General features: G+C 37.4%; 1 protein-coding gene across 1 annotated transcript in view; it reads right to left on the reverse strand.

The window, feature by feature from the left end:
* Positions 1-2864: 2864 nt before the first annotated feature.
* ATP6V1C1 (ATPase, H+ transporting, lysosomal 42kDa, V1 subunit C1) overlaps positions 2865-14536 on the reverse strand; it is a 17964-nt gene continuing 6292 nt past the window's right edge. The window contains exons 5-12 of the mRNA XM_010283269.1: positions 10876-10967; positions 9687-9785; positions 8255-8323; positions 6762-6854; positions 6580-6673; positions 5974-6071; positions 4658-4784; positions 2865-3478 (exon numbers count right to left, since the gene is read on the reverse strand). Of these exons, the coding sequence (XP_010281571.1) occupies positions 3383-3478; positions 4658-4784; positions 5974-6071; positions 6580-6673; positions 6762-6854; positions 8255-8323; positions 9687-9785; positions 10876-10967 (768 nt within the window). The 3' untranslated portion in view covers positions 2865-3382. The remainder of the gene's footprint in view (positions 3479-4657; positions 4785-5973; positions 6072-6579; positions 6674-6761; positions 6855-8254; positions 8324-9686; positions 9786-10875; positions 10968-14536) is intronic.

Below are 14536 nucleotides of genomic sequence, written 5' to 3' on the forward strand. Positions count from 1 at the left end.
TCATTCTGATCCCTGTCCCTGTCTTCCAGCTGAGGGGCTGGGTATCCTGAGAGCAACTGGCCTTACCATTCAAGACCGAAGCAAAGGCAGCATTAAGTACCTCAGCCTTTTGCTCATCCTTTGCCACTGTATTTCTCCCCGCATCCAATAAAGGATGGTGAATCTCCTTAGTCCTCCTTTTGTAGAAGCATTTTTTATTCTCTTTCACGGCAGTAGCCAGATTAAGTTCTAGTTGGGCTTTGGCCTGTCTGATTTTCTCCCTGCACAACCTCACAAGATCCTTGTAGTCCTCCTGAGTTTCATTCCCCTTCTTCCAAAGGTCCCAAACTCTCCTTTTTCTCCTGAGTTACAGCCAAAGCTCTCTGTTCAGCCAGGTCTTCTTCCCCACTAGTTCGTCTTTCAGCACATCAGGACAGCCTGCTCCTGCACCTTTAAGATTTCCTTCTTGAAGAACGTCCAGCCTTCCTTGACTCCTTTGCCCTTCAGGACTGCCTCCCATAGGACTGTCAACCAGCCTCCTAAACGGGCCAATATCTGCCCTCTGGAAGTTCAAGGTAGTAGTTCTGCTGACCCCCTTCCTTACTTCTCCACGAATTGAAAACTCCGTCATTTTGTGATCACTATGCCCAAGATGGCCTCCAACCATCACATCACCCATAAGTCCTTCTCTGTTCATGAACAGGTCCAGTGAGGCCCCTTCCCTGGTTGGCTCAGTCACTAACACTACAAGGTGTGTTTTATTGTAATAAAAATAAGATTCCCATACTGCTCACATTCCAGAGTAGATTATGTTCCTCATTTCTTCCACAGATTACTTTCTATCTTAATCACCTGGCATGCTTCTCAGAAACAGAATGAAAATTTTCCATTTCTACACAGTTCAAACCCTGTTCCATTTGCCAGAAATATTTTAAAACCCACAGAAATATAATAAAGTGTAAAAAGAGGTGGTTTTAGTTGTAGCCTTTCCCTATAAATCAAATGTAACACAGACTAACGCCCACCGCCTGTATCCAAGGTACTTTTCACCACTAGGAAGGCCCAAGGGTATCAGACATCTGCTATTCCATGGCTAGTCACTACCATTTAATGTTCTATCATCTTCCCTTTCTTGTAAACAGCAATTCTGAGTTTCTTCAGCCACAGATAAGTCCAGCCTAGATGCGTCACTGAAAGGAAATGCACTGCAGGCATTTCCCTGCAGCACAGAGAGGACCCCAGGGGAGCAGGTATTGTCCTGCAGCCCATGGAGAGATCCATGCCAGAGCAGATAATTCACACTGTAGCCTCTGGAGGACCCCACATCAGACCAGGTGGACATGCCCTGAAAGAAATGTGGCCCATAGAGGACCCATGCTAGACTAGGTTTATCCTGAAGGACTGCAGCGTATGGAAGGAGCCATGCTGGAGCAGGGGAAAGTGCGAGGAAGAAGGTGAGGCAGAGAAGAACTGTTACGAACTGATTGTACCCCCCCCCCTCCCCCATCCCTCTGTGCTGCTGGGCAGAAGGAAGGAGACTGGGGATAAAGGAATGAAGTTGAGCCTTGGAAAAAACAAGGGGGATAAGTTCTGGAGGGTTTTTTTGTGTCTGCTTCTCACCATCCAAATCTATTTTAACTGGCAATAAAACTGGAATCCTAAGCCTTTGCACTGCGCTTTTTTTGTAAGAAGGCTTTGAAAACAAAATCAGAAGAGAAGATGAACAGAGACAACAGTTTAGCCTGCTTACTTCTGTGATCAAGGAAGCTTTAATTAAATGCTTCCAGTGGACCAAAAAAACCTCTTTACCCCTGTGAAGTTTCTTTCAGTTACAGTGGGCTCAGGACCAAGACTACTATCTTTGTACACAGTAATAACAAAAGCCAGTGGAAGGGGCAGAGAGATAGAGGAGAAAACCCCTTCCACTTGCTCACACACTTCAACAACCTGGTCAACACAGTAAAGCAGCTATTATCTTCTGTAAGGAAATGAGAGTGAGCATGGGAGTGTGAGCACAGCTGAACACTTGATCTCACTCTTAAAAAATAAAAAAGTGAGAAAATCAAATATAATTTTACAGTATTTTTTTTTTATAGACTTCAAGCCCCATTTTGTTACCAGTAGCAACAAATTCTTCACAAGTGCTTCTGGTTCAGGATTTGAGATTCTATAGCTGAAAGCTCTACACTGCTTAGATTCATAGTACTGGTATTTTCAGTTAGTGACCAAGTTAGAAAAAAATCCAGTGGTTACAGTATGTCAAATACTAATTTCGACAAATCAGTGCTCCTCCAGTCTCAGCCTTAATTCAAGTCAGTTTTAAAAGGTATTGCAGTTTTTAACCATATATTTAACAAATGGAATATGCAGAATACTTGTAATAGCTGTGATAACTGCTACTGAGATAAACCACCTCTCTCTGTAAACATTAAATGGAAGGTGTCATATTCCCTGTATGGTAGAAAGGATGCTGCCAAAAAAAAAATATAAGTGAGCATCTAATAGTACAGTATTCAAATCAATAAAGTAGTCCCAAGCTTCAACTGATTGACAAGAACAAAGAATTATCAAAAAAGTCCCACATCAACCTAGCTTGTTCGCATCCCAGGTTATTTCCATCTTCCCAATAACTGCCTCCTCTCTCTTCTTTAAAGTCACGAAGATATAAATGTGATAAACATTCATACATAGGTTTGGTGGCCAACCAACATACTTGAGCATTTCTGCACAAAGCAAAAGAAATACCTGCATCTCTTAAAAGTAGTTGTGCTGATGTCAACTGCATTTCTGTACCACTGCATGCAGGATGCCGCATCGGTTTTATGACTTGATACATTGCTTCAGCTTAGACACAGGTATCTACAGTTACACACGGTACAAGAAAGTGACACGTTTGCACAGGTAGGTTTATTTTTTCCTGTGTTTACAGTGCTTTGACTGTAGTTTTAAACCATTCAGAAAGCACAATTTCATACCAATTTTACATACTTTACATCACAGTTCAACAACATTAACACAATCGTATCTACTAAATCAAATGAACAAAATGGCCATGAACATTTACACTATTCTTCTGTAAACAAGTTTTTTTTATAAACAATGGTAAATGGAATTAACACAGACCACCATACGAAAGAGGAATGAGCTTTTCCTTAAATAGATCATTCTGTTTATAAATACTTCAATTCTCTCAATATACATTTACAGACATAATTAGTTAAAAGCAGATTACCTACACTGTTCTTTAAAAAGAAAATGTCTAGAGATGGACCACTGTGTGTCAAATTCACCTAACATAAGAAGCAAGCATATGATTAGTAGAGTGTTAAAAGTATTACTGTACTTCTACCTCACTTCTGTTTGTTTACACCAACACTGAGACGATTGTCATGTTAGGGAACTTTTACTTGAATTCCAGCAAATTACAATCGATTTTGTAGTACACATATGGGTAGTACTCCTGCTGACTGAGGTTTAGGCCTGGAATATCCATAGTTGCCTGCAAATAAAGTTTTGAAACCAGTTATACTCTTACAGTTCAGGCTCCTATTCAGAAGTAGATGAAACATTCATATGTTTTAGAAGCATATAGGCCAGGCAAGACTTCAAGCTTAAATTTTCACGTTCAAGTGACTGTTTAAGCAGCAAAGCTTGAAAAATACTGTTGTTCATTTGTCAAAGTTCTAAGTGAAGTACAAGTGCTTTTTCAAAAATCTTAAGTAGTTCTGTATCAATAATTCACATCTGTTGCTATGGTAAACACACCACCACTAAATGGAAGGAAAAGCACTACAATTACATTTTACTACTTCAAAACACAGACAGTTTAGGAAAAGAATGTTACAGAGTGCTGAATGATCCAGGAAGTTACATGAAGTTCAGCATCTTTAATTTTCACCTTAATTGTCTCACATACCCTTTCCCCCAGCAGGCCTGGAAATACTTTGGAAAAGCATTAAATATAATGTTAAGAAAGAGTATTTTTAATCTTTTTAAATTCAGCTAAACTCATTGTGTGGTTGTCCTTTAGTTAATCTTTAACTATGAAAAGCACTGCTTTTCAAAACAAATTAGTAGAATAAGGCTCCCAGCAAATCAGTTTTAAACATGAAAGTGAGACCTCTACAGATGGAAAGGATGACTCCATCTTGACATCAATTCAGCCTCCTTCAGCAGAGAAGGACAACTATGTTAACTTAAAAACAAAGACAGCAATGCAACCAAAAAAAAGTTGTTTCAGTATTAAGGCCACTGTTACCATAGAATGTGGACAATTTATGTATTCCTTCTGGGCTCAAAAAAAGATCTAAAATGTGTTCAAGTACCTTAAGCCTAGTTTCAGATCAAATTTGACTTGGTTTGAATCCTTTGAGGATATGAATGTGTATAGAGTCTATAAGATACCTTTCCACTGGTAGTTGGAAAGGATGCAGCAGGAAGAAACTACATGAGTCTTTTATACCAGACAGCTCATCAAATGCATTGGTTGCAACTTTTAATACCATCTGCTTTGCAAAAATGTAAAACTGAAGTGGCAGTTTCACAAGGAGATAAAATTTTCTGTGTTGTAAGAGAATGATGGAGAATATGGAGAGGTGTAGCTTTTTAATAAAGCCAATAGACTTTTTTTTGTTTAAACCTAATACTGAAGGGGAGTAGCAGTTACAAAAACACTTACATCAATGATAGCTGCTGCACTACTGTCAAGATGTTTGTATAAGTCATACAAAACCTCCCTCAGTTTCTTCATTGTTTTCTTATTAGGCTGAAGCAGCATTGCCTGGAAGTTCACTGGCAAACCATACCTGAGGAAGTCAAGCAGAAAGTTATTAAAATGCTGAAATAAGCCTTCTTCTATTTTGTAAAGCAGAATTTTATTTTATTTTATTTTGAGAAAGAATCCTATTGCTAAAGAGGAAATTCTGCTCATTTTAATTTTTGCAAGACCATTCTGTTTCTACAATTCATAAGGCATCAATAAAGTAGAACTTCTTTCTTCAAGTTTAAAACAACAAAACATAAATCTAAATGCTTTTAAAATAACTTTAAATAGTTGAGTACTTAGCACAATTCTCAAAGTTACCTAAGTCTCAGACTAAGTTTTGAACATTCCAATTAGTTTACTTGCTAGACTCTGCTTATGCCACTAGGCAGAGAAACTAGTCTCTACTCAATCCTCCTTTCTAGGTGTGTGGAAACATTTGACAATATTCAAATCAAGTTCAGCTTCCTTCCTTATGCAAGTTTGTCTTAAAAATAAGCCCATAGCAGCCATGAAACACATTAGAGTGCAAGTTAATGTGATTTTTTTTTTTCCCTCCTCTGGTTGTCTTTTCTGATAACTTGCCAAAAAGGCTAAAAAAAACCCTTTTCTTTTTCTGACCAAGGCAGAAGTCCTTTCAACTCTGAAAAAATCCTTCCTCCTGCAGAACAAGTACAGCTGTTCTTAAGTCAGCTTAGTAACTATACTTCTGAATAGTTATGAAGAAAAAAAAGCAGAGAAATTTTGTAGTTGGAATATCGAATGGTTTAATACCGAAAAGTTCAGACTACAAAATTCTTAGAAAGGCATGTTTTAAAGAAAAAGCATACATTTCAAGTGTCAAACTATATTACTCAAAGCCTGAGTACTTTTTATTCTGAACTATTCACATTTCCCACTTAAATAGAAGATATAGTAAGCTCTTTTTGCAAGCAGCTCATAAAGCAAGCCAAGAATCAGCAGAAATGCCTTGCTGCAACTTACAGACTACCTGTAATTCCTAAAGCATTGGCGGAAGGTTTATCCAAGGGTGAAGATACCCAGTTGTCTACCTCAAATATTCCACAACTGCCTATAAGAGCTATTGCCATCAGTTATTATTATTGCCCTACTTCTTGTCTCCTCCTTCCCAGAAGGGTGGCATTCACACACCCCAGTTTGGTAAACCCAAGCTAGATGTAATTTCTTACAAAGTCTAGGAAGAAAAGCACTATTCATGTCTCCCTCATTACCTTAAAACAGATTCAACAAAAACCCGTAGTGCTTTCACATGAATCCATGCAATGAAAGCTTCACTGAAATTCACTTTCAGCCACCTAACCAGAGGCCCCTGTGAGGGGGGAAGAGGAAAAATAAACTATGTTATTCAAACTTCAGAAAAAGATTCAGCCCATTAAGCACGTTTGAGCAGATACCGAATATCTGTACCATGATAAGAAAGACAACTTAAAGGCAGAGTTCACTACAGACATAATAGCTCAAGGGTGTTTCCATACTAAGTAAAGAGAAATTTAATGAGACTTCCATTGTCACATCAGTACACCATCTCAGCTGCCATGGGCTAACTATATGAAGGACCATTTTAGTAGTATCTGATTATTTCATTCAAATTCACGTATTATCAGCTGCAATATCAGTACTTGGTTCAATGCAGTGAGGAACATTTGTTCTACAGGAAACTCAATTATCCCTGAGCAGATTAGCTGGGTGGCAGGCTGACTATGTCATGTCATTCTTGCAATACTTCCTCAGAATCACAAGTTCATGAAATTGTTATGTAGCAATAACAAGCCTTAGACATCTCATGTTTCTATAATGACTAGTTCATACAGACTTACGAACTGTTTCTTCTTGTCAGTTGACAGTCTATTCATTTCTTCTTTATCTGCTTTCATCTCTTCTTCATTATACTGGAAGTCACGGACCATAAATCTGCATTTGGAAGTGAATAAAATCAAGAGTGGCTATCTAGAGATCCTGCAAAGCATGAGAGGCAGAACACACACAAAATAAGCCTTACTTATACTCTCTGGCTTTATGCTTGAAGTCATCCACTGCCTTCCTGAACAAGGTGACGTTACAAAGGTAACTATCTTGATCCTCAAAGAGTACACTACACAGAAAAAAAGTGTCAGAATTAATAAGGTTCAAGTCACCACAGATCTGATATACAGTAGCTTAAGTTGCACTTTTATCACTATTCAGGCAAGAACATAGGTGCAGATAATCACACAGGATTAGTTCCCAAATTAAACATCTTATACAGAAAGTAACGGAAACTTTAGCAACTGCTCTTAATTACTCCCTTTGTAAAGGATGGCAGTTCCCATTTCACATTGAGACTTCACCACTCAAACTTCATACATGTCTGTATGTTCAATGTAAAATTATTTTACAGAAAAATGAACTAAAGTTGGTTTAATACTGAAAAGTTTGGACTACAGAATTCTTAGAAATGTGTGTTTTAAAGAAAAAGGAAATGGATTTAAAATAGGAAAGGACACAAATTAAAGAGACATAGGTTGGTAAGAAAAGTGTTTCCTAGGTTGTAAAGACAACCCCTAGATTTAATACTTTATAGTTCAAGACAATACTGCTTATTTTGAGACTTCACCTTAGGATAAAAGCTTAAAGAGATTTAGACTGTTCCTCAATGTCATATTGTCTTCAATACAAGCATTATCCCACGGTTGAACAAGTCACCTCTTCTTAAGCTATCCCTAGGTCATGGTTTCCCAGTAATTAAATAAGAATCATTATCAGATCTCACACTAGGCTTAAGTTGATCCAACTCAAATGTGAAGTTAGCCAGAGCAAGTTCAGATTTTATAACTGACATAGAGCTGATAATATCAGATCTGCCTGATCTAAACTTCACTCTCCGAGTTAAAATTTACAACGCATCAATGCTTTGTGCTACATGTTGACTTTATTTTTAATGTGGTTACAAGATTGCTAAAGTGGCTTAACAGTATTATCAAATCCTGGCCTCAGTCTTGCCCATCACAGACATCAAGCACCAGTTTGGTACCAAGGACCTTTCTTAGCCTGTAAGACAAGTTAGTTTTCTTTGCACAGAAAAAAAAAAAAAAACAAACCCAAACCAAAAACATCTACACTTCCAGTTCTTCATTCTTTAGCAGTTTTCAAAGGGTATATGTAACTTGTTTCAAAGTCCTCTGAGTACAGGCATAAAGCTTACAGGCTAGCAGCTAGTATTTGTTGCTAAACCCCACCATGCACTAGCTTGAAGCTGAATGGGCCTGACCTGACCTAGACTAATTTTTCGGTTCTTTTACTTGTCCCACTAATTAGTATGATAACTTTGTTAACCCTAGAGTTAGAGATCCTTTGAATTTTTCTTCAACTACAACATAATCAAGCTTGATCAGATAAAGGTATAAGGCTAGACATTTTGACAAGTTTTTGATCAATCTTCAAAATTAAAAGTCACTACAGATAAAGAACAATTATAGCACATGCAAATACGACATTTAGCATTTAACAGCTTACTTGCTGGAACGTGGTACAACCATCTCTGCTAGTGTTTCATATTGCTTAACCCAGTCATTATAATTTAACCTAGAGAATACACAGGTTATGATTAGACTTTTAGTACTGTAATAAGAAATCTTACATTAATGGACCAATTTTTTTTTTAAAGTTAAAGCCATTTAATCATCACATCTCCCAACCCAGGTGTAGGTTGTCAGAAATACAAGACACATGGGAAATCCTCCTCATGCTTTTTTTAAAGATTACTGCTAAATAAATTATAGCAAAAGTAAGATTTTTTTATCTTCAGTCTTCATATAAGTTTACAAGTGTAAAATTTTTTAAATCCAAGAACTATGAAATTAAATTAGTCATCATTCAGTACAGCTCTTGGGGAACCAGACTTAACTGTCAAGGTTTATCAGAAACTCCTTCTGTAACTCTGCTCTTCTGAGTTACTGATAAGAATACTTTTTCTACAACTACAAATGGGTTCTCCAGAGTCCTGCACTTGCCTGAATGACCACTGAGAATTTTGGAAGTCCTGCCTTTTTGTAGGTGGTGGTGAAGAGGTTACACCCTTTGAACACCAAAAACAAGTCAATAGCAAAAGAAAAATAACAAGTCAAGATACACTAACAACCTGTTTTCTGCTAAAGCCGCTGCAAAACTGTTCTGTCTTCACCAGAGTCTTACATGTGGCAGACTACTGCTTCATGCAATAAACAGACTACTGGCTATTTTTACAAGTTAGAAGCTCTCTTTGTTCCCAGGTCCAGAAAGACAGTTTAGTGCCATTTTCTCATTTTACAAGAGTCTTGAGGACATCTATCACCACCTTCCTTGGCCAGGGGAAAAAGTGGGGTTTTTGTTGTTTAAATATTTCAGACAGGAACAACCTGTTCCCAGCAAACCTTTGACATGACATAAGCCGAGAGTCTCTACCATTGGTGGAGACTTGAATTCTAAGTACAAAAAAAAAAAAAAAAAAAAAATCAAATCAGTGTTCTGCCAATCTGAAAAAGTACACAGCAAAGAAGTAGAGAGGTCACTTCACTAAGTGGTGAAAGCCAGCATAGTCCTTCAATCGTTAAGCCTTCTAATGTAAAACAAGTCATGTACTCGGTACTTACTATTTTCATAAGGATACCTTCTGCAACATGACTAGCCATGGCTAATATTAGATAAGAGATATAAGTCTAATCTCCAGTTTCTTAAAGAAATTCATGAGCACTCAGCAATTCCTTATGATGAATTCTTATGAACAATGGAATACAGGTACACAGGCTCATTTGCCTCTACTACGCATCCAAAAGTTTGTGTTAGTTCATCCAGGAAAACCCCAAAGAAATTCAGATGTCCTTTCTTACAGTATTATGGGGTTGTGGGATCTATTATTTCATTTAAATTTCTTATTTTATTCTGCTCTTCGGACAAACAATAAACTTACTTTGGTACAATCACTAATAACGTGACCAAATATTCTGAATCGAGTACAAAGTCCTCTTTCTTTACAATATCAGCAAGACTTCTGGTTAGCAAGCTTCCCCTGCAGAGAAACAAAGACAGCCAGAGTAAATACATGTTTAAGTATTGAATTCGTCTGGACAGTTTCCAGTGCTTGAATAGCATAGCATTTTCAAAAATTTATTTTACTTAAGCATTCACTATTAGTAGAGCAAACAAAATGTCCTTATATGCATTTTATATCTTACTGTCTAAAGTCACTGAAAGTTTTTATCAGTAGCTCCACTACTGCGCATCATTTCCATATTCCAAACACCTCACACAGTTAAGAAGCCAAGTTCTCTTTTTAAAAGTGATTTAAAAACACAAGAAGCAGTAAAAGAAAAACATTAATTGTGAAGTCTAGTATCTGGAACCACAGAGTTACAACTAACCTAGTACAGACCTACATACAGAACCTCAATAAAAATTTAAAGCAGCATATTGCCTCATATTCACAAAAGGCTAAGAACTTACACAGATTTAGTGAAGCTTAGCTGACAAATTACCATCAGAACTTTAGGCTCACTCATAAAACGGCTACCGTTACCATGACCCATGGTTCTGAATCAGCCAGCAGGCTTGTACCATTAACTGTAATGGCAGGGTTGGGTCAAATTAATCAACCATATTTGCACAGAAGAACCATTTGAAATACAGTTGAGGTACAGTTATCATCATATGTACATGACAAGACAGCATGCAGTCCTTGTTTAATTTATTATCCGCACATATGCAACCAACGTCTCTCTGCCAGTTACTTTTGAGGGAAGAAACCCAGTAATATCAATATGCTTAAAGCACGTGAGTGACGGGAAACAGTTCCGAGTTTTGACAGACACGTAAGTAGCAGTGTTACACACCACTTCAACAGCAAGCTTCTCTCAAAAGGTCCGGCAATTTATACTATCTGTACATGCTTTTGTGTATTTCATAATTGCTTCTCAATCACAAGTGAGCTGTTACCAGCAAGTCAGCTAGTAATAAATGCTGGTTTATGACAGCTGCTATTCAAGATTGATAAACACCTCAAAAATACATTAAGCTTAGAGCCTGTACCTCTCCACATGTTACCAAGTTTTCACAATTAGATAACTTTCCCGTGCTACATTAGTAAAAAAACGATGACTTACGCATTCTTTCTTTCCAAATTCTGAAGGTTCCCTTTCAAATTATTGTATGCTGAGGCTCTTGCTTTCAGATCATTGTCAATCTGGTTTACTCCCTTAAAGATAAAATGAAAAGGAACAGTGCCTAATGAACTAGAATAGTTTTTAAATTACTTCAATTTCAGAGCTTAGATCTGCCAACAAGAACTTAATGAAAAATACACAAGTTAAAATGTGCTTGATAAACTTCACTGAAAACTCAGAGAACTCTAAGTTAGAATTCCGTTAAAGGAAAATCAGCCAATAATAAAAGTAACATGTCGTCTTCTGGTATCAACTGGACATGGTACTGCACCCAGCTGATCGTTACTCCACCACCCTGAGGCTAGCACTCTCCATCTCAGCTGACAGGAGAGATCATTTGAAGTTTACCTTCCTACTGTGAAACAAGTATACTTGTTAAAACAGGGTATCATTTCCTCCAGCTATTACCTCACTTGCTCATTATGTTTTTCCCTCATTGGAGTTTCAGTGACAAGAATGAGAAATAGTTTTCTGAGTAGCAAATCAAGAATTAAGTAACCCAAAACATTAATGCTTTGCATCATCTACAACTTAAGAGGCACTGTATTTGCCTACTGCAATTTGCACCTTTCCTTGACATGAACAGCTTTGGTCACTCAAAGCCAGAGTATCAACTAAATGCATCATCTGCCCAATTCCAAATGGCTGTTACTATTTACAGTTCTAAATATTATCACAACCGTTTTATGTCTTCCCCCTCCCCCCCAACAGAGCTATTTCCCATTCTGTATGTTTGCAAGGGAAAACACAATAAATAATATCACCGTCTCCCTTCACAAAGTCATCTTTTATGCTGTCTTTATATCACTTGGTTCTGTGTTACCATAAACAAGGTCACCATATAAGTTCACTTGTCTGTAGCAGGAAGAAGTCATTAAAAGCCTGAACATTCTGGCAGTTCCATTTGGGAACACATTAACGGCTTGCACTTTTACAGATACAGCAATGTTTTAGACACGATACTCTGAAAACAAGACAATCTACTTTTTAAACAAATGAGTACTTAAGGTTATTTAAATTCTTTGACTGATGTAACCTTTAGCAAAGTATGTGGAACATTTCAGTAGGCACCACAAAGCACACATCTTAATGAAAACTTCTTAATCCTACAAGAAACGGCACCTTTTTTTTGTTACACAGCTAGAAGACAGCACTAGGGGAAAAATTAATCAGAAGCTATTAAGCTAGTACCTTTGTGCATTTGGACTTTTTCCCAGACCAACAACCTTCCCCTCTGCCTTTTTCAAGGATCAAAACGTTCAACAACAGTCTAACTACACATTGTTTAATGACAAAAAGCAAAAACCATTGATGCCAAACACTGCCTTTACGAACTAGTTCCATTCATTGTTTCCCAATTGTCAATACTCTAATTGCTCTCATTTATAAAGTCAGTAGCCTTTTAAAAAAGGACTGCTTAGTCAAAAGCCTGTTACTGCTGCACTGACTGGAGTTTACTATAAACAAGGATCAGCTTTGCTTCCTATTAAAATGTTAGAGAATGCAGAACCACAAACCTCCATGTCACAGCAGAGATCTTGAAAATATATTTGCGTAAAACTGCCAAATGAAGCGACAATACATACTTATTTTGGTAATAGGATTGGTGGGTAACTCAAATGTCATTGCAAAATGAGGCAGATTCATGATATTGCTGAAGAAAGTATCAATCTAACATAGTGGGCCTATTTCTACACATAGCAAACCCCAGGTATTTAAACCACTTACATAGTCACTGGCAATACATGAGTGTCTCCTTGTAGCTATAAAACTGAGTTGTATTTCAGTAGATACCTGGGTTGCTGAAAATGTTGGACTAGGGCACTAAGGGTATCGAGGTTGTCTCCTTGCATAGCAGTCTTATGATCATAATTTCAAATACAAAGAATGTCAAAATTAAGCGACAGCTCTCACATGGCGGAGATACCATCTTTGAAGTCTTCAGTATTGATACTGGAGGTCACAATACTTCCGAAAGTTAAAAGCTGAAAAAACTTGATAAATAGTTTCACTAGATTTCCTTTTATTTTAAATGTTTCCAATATTGCTACAATTTTTTGTCAACTGACAAACTCCCCACTGCAGTTGCCTTTACTCTCATTTTGGCAGATATCAGAATCTGCTGTTACAGTGAGTGAGGAGGATATAAAACCATACAGGAAAAGTAGCATCTCATGATGTAACAAGCTTTTTGAGTTATTTTAACATGAACATGTCAAGAGGCTTCACAGATTTTAATTAATGTACCTCTATCAATTTTCCTATATCTTCATGTTAATCACATGCCAAAGTGAAGATTTTAACTACATTAGGGACAAAACTGCTTCAAGTCCTGTGACATTATCTCCTAGGTGTCACTTCCGCAAGAAAGTAAGACAATTTCAGTCATCTTTCTTCTCTTCTCCACTTTATTGACAAACATCTGTGACTCACAGTTGAAAACATTTTTAAACTATTTGAAATTAGATTTAATATATAGGTGTCCCTGAAGCTGTCCCTGTAGAAGGCAGGTACAGCTGAACATGCAGAGAAATGGAAAGCCTCAATAGGATGATTCAGGCTGAACTCCAGCAGACCTGTTTCTCTGCATTTAGTATACAGTCTAATAACTCAATGAGGTCCCTAAATTAGATGAAGAATGCAAGTCAGTTATTTAAGTTCAGGTTCTGGAGTACAACTTTGCTGCAAGCAGATGATTTATCCAACAAATTCCAGGACACAGGATAACATGCACTGAATCCTTGATAACATTTCAAAGGGCATATCCCTTCATGTTCTTTGTTGTTTTTTTAATAAACTTAGTTGTTACAAAAACAAGTTCTATACTATGGCAACAGCTAAGTTGCAAAAATGAGACAAAACACAGTTGAAGACTGACTTTTTTTTTTTTTTTTTCTTTTTAATTCAGTAACTTTCACTCCTATTCTAAGGCCAAACCAAAGGAAAGGAACTTTTTCAAGAACCACTTCCTTGATAAGGCTTGTAGAAACCACTTCACCCTGTCTTACGTTCTCTTTATCCCTCCTTCCCCACCAAGTTCCTCTTCTCGGAACTTAAACTTCATGTCTATACCTGCCAAGTAGCTGCTGTAAACAGCTGAGTGCTTCATTCTGATACCTTCTGAAGAAGAAGCAAAAGCTTATGTGCTTAAGTAGTGTCAGATATTAGGATTATTATTTTCTATCTGTGGGATATTTTTAATGCACAAATCTTAAGGGTCATAAGACAGTCAGTCTTCCTCTAACAAAACTCCACACTGCAGATGCTTTCCAGGAATAGTTACTGAGTGTAATTTGTAGACTAAATTCAAAAAGCAGTGACAGCCCCAAAGAAAATATCAAAATTAAAGTGTTAGTTGCATTCTCAGTCAGCTATGTACCATATATTAAGATTTTGTAACCTCCGCAAAAATTTTAAACTAATAGTTTCAGGAAAGAAACTAAGATCTAAAGAATGTGCAGTTATAGCAAAGCATGAGTCTGCCAGCACTTACCCCTACCCCCACCCCAATTATAGTTCCCACATATCCATCACCAAAGACTATCTCTATAGGTACCTGGAGCAGCTGCATTTGGGGGCGGGGGGGGGGGGGGGGGGGGGG

This window comes from Phaethon lepturus, unplaced genomic scaffold (assembly GCF_000687285.1).
Source record: "Phaethon lepturus isolate BGI_N335 unplaced genomic scaffold, ASM68728v1 scaffold13633, whole genome shotgun sequence".
Classification (NCBI taxonomy): Eukaryota; Metazoa; Chordata; class Aves; order Phaethontiformes; family Phaethontidae; genus Phaethon; species Phaethon lepturus.